At 38.5% G+C, this 6148-nt stretch overlaps 1 protein-coding gene across 1 annotated transcript; it reads left to right on the forward strand.

The window, feature by feature from the left end:
* Nucleotides 1-823: 823 nt before the first annotated feature.
* On the forward strand, nt 824-3210 carry gngt1 (guanine nucleotide binding protein (G protein), gamma transducing activity polypeptide 1). Its single transcript, XM_078227890.1, has 3 exons — nt 824-1068; nt 1229-1329; nt 2667-3210. Exons 2-3 carry the CDS (start codon nt 1249-1251, stop codon nt 2790-2792), a joined length of 207 nt encoding a protein of 68 aa, XP_078084016.1. The 5' UTR covers nt 824-1068; nt 1229-1248; the 3' UTR covers nt 2793-3210.
* Nucleotides 3211-6148: the final 2938 nt, after the last annotated feature.

The following is a 6148-nucleotide window of genomic DNA, read 5'->3' on the forward strand; positions in this document are numbered from 1 at the left end:
TCCTCCAGCTGTCTCCTGATGGTAATATAAATAGAAAACGCTGGAAATACCCAGCAGGTCTGGAGGTATCTGTGGAGAGAGAAACAGAATTTAAGTTTTGAGTGGAACATGACTGCTTCAGAGCTGAAGGAAGGGTTTTGTACTATTGGTGGAAAGGGGGTCTAAAACAGTTGTCAGACCCCTATATTAGCATGTGGAGGGGTGTCTGATGCTTATTTTTAGATGGTTGCCAGGGAAACATAAGAAAAGGCCCAGTACAATGTTGGATTGAAATGCAGTCTAATGTCTGAGCTTGGACCTGTTCGTTTTCATTTTACACCTACAAAAACGGTGCAACCAAATCCAATTTCCACCCAATGCTACAGTCTGTAAACACACCATCAGAAGATGTTGCCGCAGGATAACACTGCATCTTTAATTTTCGATTGAAAAGGAGACTTAGTCTTCTGAAGAACAGATTCTGTTTTGTATAAATTCAACCTATTTTAGATCATTTTGTGTTAACCAAAGCAAGAACAAGTATTTTCAATTTGAGCATGTATGCCGCAGGGAATGTTTTAAAGATATATTTCAGTGCTGTGTATAAGAAAACAATGAGAATTATTGTAATAAGGGACTAAGTGGAGCAGATGACCCACTCCTGCAGATGTATTAGAGGCGATAAATACTCTGATAACAGACTTTTGCAGCTCGCTGCTACTGACGTCAGTATGATCCACTTTATTAATAAATGTAATTTTAAAATAAACAAAAAGTCTGTTTACAGGAAGGCTGACCAACCAAAGGAAGGATATGCTTTTTTTTAAAAAAAACTGTTTCCTTTGGAAGTTGCGTGTGCAATTTTAGAATATGTTTGGCAAGGGTTTTCTCCCCTTCTGCTTAGTGATGAAATCTGTTCAAGCTTTTGATTTAATCACATTAGAAGATTAAGATATTAAGGACTTTGCTTTAAAGGGCCTTCCAGAAGGTTGCGGGGATCAGTGGCGGTGGAGGTGGACTGGGAAAGTTAACGTGAGCTGTGGCCAGAGAGCCTTGCCGGTGGATGAGTTGCATTCACTCCGGGAGAAGGTAGGCTAATCGTTTCCAACACTTGGCACTTATTGCACCATTCATTCGTTTGCATTGCAGCAGGAGTGGGTTTTTTTTTATAATACTGAAAACACCAGTGCTTTAAAACATTGCGATTATGCTGACAATATGATGAACGAAAGTTTTGTTTGTTTTTAAGGTAACTGTTAACAGCCTGGGATGGAAGAGTTAACAGATAAGGACCGATTGAAAATGGAGGTAGACCAACTTAAGAAAGAATTACCGTTGGAGAGGATGCTGGTAGGAATTCTTGTTTATGATTTCAGAACACTAATATGAAACTTTCATTTTTCGGTCGCTGTTTTGTGGGTCTGCAGTTGCCAAATTGGTTTTAGACTTCATTTCATACAATGAATCACAAGTAGCAAATTGCTTATCAGCATTAATGAAAACTGAATAAAGGTCAAAAATGTATTGAATTGGTTCAAATTTCAAAGAAATCAAATCTACAGCACATCTTAATCCTTTAAATGCTTTGGAATTTGCCTGATATTAACACTGAGTGTCAAATATTGGGAACAAACGTAAAAACAAAACTACCCATTGCTGTCAGAGTTCATCATGCATCACCCATACCTCAGACCTTGCGTCTAATTACACTTCTGCTATGACTACTCAGAACACAAATGATATGGCTGTTCCTATTCACAAAGGCTACTCTTAAAATGTAACAGACTCATGAAATAATCCATAATGTACTGTGCAAAATGCCTTCAATTAAATCCACAATCCACTAGATTACTGGGTGACACGGTGGCACTGTTTCCTTTGCTATGAGCATTGCTGGCTTCATAGCGCCAGGGGTTCCATTCCCAGCTTGGATCACTGTCTGTGCGAAGCCTGCATGTTCTCCCCGTGTCTGCGTGGGTTTCCTCTGGCTACTTCGGTTTCCTCCTACAGTCCAAAAGAGGTGCAGGTTAGGTGGATTGGCCATGCTAAATTCTCCCTCAGTGTACCCGAACAGGCACTGGAGTGTTGTGACTAGGGGATTTTCACAGTAACTTCACTGCAGTGTTAATGTTAGCTTACTTGTGACACTAATAAATAAAATTTATTACAAATTTACAGTAATAAGCGATAAAGCAGGATCTGTTGGAATATGTAATACTGTACTGAAATAAGAAACAATGGGACTGAATATGCTAATAATGAATATTTTATAAAAAGTTATCAATAGCCATAGGTGATTGAATATTGAAGAGATTGAAACTATGCTGGTTGTACTGATATTTACACAAGAAACAGCTTTGTGAAGCCTCAAATGGCCAGAAACAAAGTCTGCATGTTCAATCGCAGAGCATATTGTTCCTCCTAATTTGCAGCACATGTAAATATAGGATATCGGAAATTTAAAATAAAAGTAGAATATATCGGAAATGTACAGTGCATCAGTTGGCAGTTATACGCTTCTAGCCTTAGATGTAAACCGTGGAGAACAGACACAGCAAGGCCAATGTTATATGCCTGGCTGTGAGTAACATTCTCAATAACAGGAGACAGTTCTCTCCATTGTGACTGTGTTTAAATTCTACAATCACTCTATTTGCCAATTATAATTTGACATTGAATTGTTTCAGGTGTCCAAATGTGCCGAGGAGCTGAAGGATTTCATTGAAGCACAGTCTGCAGAAGATCCTTTGGTAAAGGGAATCCCTGAGGACAAGAATCCCTTCAAAGAGAAGGGCGGCTGTGTCATCTCATAAATCAGACAGGACTCAGATATCCTCAGGGAATCCGGGTATTTTCTACAGCTTAGTGGTCGTTAGTCCTATGAAACCAATAGATGCTAAACCTCAAGGTGGAAAAATTGAATCATCATCCTGGTTGGCATGACATCTTCAATTTTGTCAGTGAATTTAAAAAGCATTTCTGTACCTGGTGCAAAAAAAAGAGAAATTTTGGCAATTTCTACCAAGGATGGCGAGTTATCATCTGGGAAAAGCATAATTGCCAATGTGTGGAAGTTAACCCCATTAGCAACCATAATTTAGTATTAAAATCTGTGCAATTAACTTATTTTGAAGTTGAGAAGTGTAAATATCCTGATAAGTGTAAAACCTGAATGTGTGTATAGAAATTTATCAATAAAACTATATTATTTCCCACTTCAAATACTACATTAAAAAACCACAAAAGTAATAAAATTGTTACAAGTTATATTCCTGAAAACTTGTTTGAATGCATCAATTTAAGCAAGTCAACACCAATAGTAGATCATAATGGGAATGTATGAATCGTATATAAATGGGTTGCAGAATCAAACTGACAATACATTTAGATAATTTAATACAAATTTTAGTTGACCTTTTACAGGCTTTCAGTTTTGATACAATCTTACCAAACTAATACAGATGATGATATGGAGAATAAATGCTTGTTTATGGAAGTGTACAACATTTTCAAGGTGGTTTTTCACCATTGTACTGTTTCCAAAGAGAACATATAGATTTTCAAAATGCAATTTAAACATCTGGGCTTCATTTTACAACTACTTTCATTTACAAAGCACCTTTAATGTAAAAGAATAGTTCTAAGGCACTTCAAATAGAGATGTTTATAGGATGGAAGCTGAGTTAGGAAGGGAGAGATAAGAAGGGCTGACCACAAACCTGGTGTCAGAAGATTGTTAAATGATGAGATAGAGGTAGAGAAACAGAGAGGTTTAGGTAAGGAATTGAGATTAAAATAAAACTCAGATATCTGAATGGTCTGATGTCAGAGGTAAAGCAAAGAGAAGGGAGGTCCACAAAATGCTGCAGACAGAGGAATCAAGTGTTACCAAATTGGAAATATAGGACTGGAAAAGATTGCAACAGTGGGATTTAAAGATAAGAATAAGAATTTTAAAACTAAAAGTGCAAGATGGAAGGACTGACGACTTCAGTTGGATAGATATAATAGGTAAACAGGAATTAGCATTTGGTAGAAGCTAATGTAGGAATAGTAGGTGAATTGGTCAGAATTTTTCTATCCTCATTGAATACAGGCACAATAAGAAGTCTCACAACACCAGGTTAAAGTCTAACAGGTTTATTTGGAATCACAAGCTTTCGGAGCGCTGCTCCTTCATCAGGTGAGTGATGAGGGAGCAGCGCTCCGAACGTTCGTGATTCCAAATAAACCTGTTGACCTTTAACCTGGTGTTGTGAGACTTCTTACTGTGCCCATCCCAGTCCAACACCTGCATCTCCACCTCATTAAATGCAAGAGCACTGTCAGGACTGTAGGGTTGCTAAATTTATATTATTATTGAAAAAAGGTGGCAAGAGTAAACCAGGAAACTACAGGTCAGTCAACCTAACAATGGTGTTGTGGAAGTTATTAAAAACTATTATCAGGAACCAGGTAAAGTTACATTTGGAAGTCAGGTTAATCAAAGGGAACCAGCAAGTATTTGTTAAAGACAAATTGTGTCTGACTAACTTGCTCACATTCTTTGATGAGGTAACAGGGAAAGTAGTGCTATAGATGTTCATATGGGCATTCAGGAGGCATAAGTGCCAGATTGGAGGGTTGTTTAAGAAGATGGAAGCCTATGGAATTAAGGGGAAAGTTGGGCTATGGATATGAAACTGGGTTATGGAAGCAGTGGCTGATGCTGAATAGATGTTTCTGAGACTGGGATGTAGCTTGCAATGATGTTCTCTAAGAGTCAATCTTTGGCCCATTGCTCTTTTCAACTTGTATAAACAGCCTGAACTTGGGGGTAGAGAGCAGCATTATAAAGTTTGCAGGTCACATGAAACTTGACAAAATATTAATCATGATGAGGATTGATTCAGGCTTCAGGATGACGCAGGATGGTGAAATGGGCAGAAGAATGGCAGATGGTGTTCAATACAGAGCAATGTGAAATAATGCACATTAGAAATTTTAATATGGAAAGGCAGTTGACCAAGAATGGTGCAATTTTGAAAAGTGTAGGTAAATAGAGAGACCTTACTGTCCATGCACATAAATCCTTATAGGCAGTAGAACAAGTTAGTAAGCTGGCTAACAAAGTATATGGGTTATTTGGGATTTTAAATAGGGGAAAAATACAAAAGAGCAAAGTGACCAGGCCTTAGCCAGAGTATGCAATACAATCAAAATAAGATGTTGGAGATAATTCACAATGAGTTAAATCAGTCGCCAGTCCACCCATCTTCATATGTAGTGATCTGATACACTTTGGAGAGGGAAGAAGAGTCAAAAATCACGATCCATGTATTAACTAATGATATGGAAGAATTTGAACTGAAGTCCTGAAAAGACTCAGGTGATGGATTAATAAGCATGACACAGAAGGTAGTAAAGAATGTTTCAAAGTGCTTTGCAGTCAATTAATTGCTTTTGAAATGCAGTCACTACTGCAATGTAGGAATGATGGAATTTGTGCAACACAAGGTTCAATAAACAGCAACGAGATTATAAACAAATAATATGCTTTAACTATATTGATTGAAGTTGACATCTTAGCAAGGGTACTGGTCTCCTACTACAGGAGCTACACAGAGTGTTGGTCTGACATGCTGGCTGTGGGAATATTTGCCTCTGTCTGTAGCATACAACTTCTGCATTTAGCATGCTTGTAGTCCTGTGTTCTAGCATCAGCAGGTTGCACCTCATTTACAGGCGAACCCAGTGCAGCTTCTGGTATGCACTCAATACTAGAAGAAGCACTGTAGGTAGCAAGGGTGCAAAATGTACTCTGGATGGGGGACTTAAGTGTCCATCACCAAGAGTGGTTCGGTAGCACCAGTACAGGCAAAACCGAATCCTAAAGGACATAGCTATTAGACTGAGTCTGTGGCAGGTGGTGAGGGAACCACCAAAAGGAAAAAAACTTACATGACCTCTTTCTCACCCAAGTTCTCTGCCGCAAATGCATCTCTTTATGACAATATCGATAGGAATGATGACCGCACAGTCCTTGTGAAGGAGAAGTCCCATCTTCACATTGAGGAGGAGCACCAGGCATAGCTAAAATGAGTTGTCAATCTGGTGAAGCTACAACACAGGATGACTTGCATGTCAATCAACAAAAGCATCATGCAATAGACAGCGCTAAGAGATCCCA

Source organism: Mustelus asterias, chromosome 2 (genome assembly GCF_964213995.1).
Source record: "Mustelus asterias chromosome 2, sMusAst1.hap1.1, whole genome shotgun sequence".
NCBI classification, from domain to species: Eukaryota; Metazoa; Chordata; class Chondrichthyes; order Carcharhiniformes; family Triakidae; genus Mustelus; species Mustelus asterias.

What these genes read in the sequence shown, in the direction of transcription:
- gngt1 (XM_078227890.1), top strand. Translation starts at nt 1,249, where the DNA reads ATGGAAGAGTTAACAGATAAGGACCGATTGAAAATGGAGGTAGACCAA. An exon ending in TACCGTTGGAGAGGATGCTG is followed by an intron (nt 1,330 to 2,666) that starts GTAGGAATTCTT and finishes GAATTGTTTCAG; the next exon opens with GTGTCCAAATGTGCCGAGGA.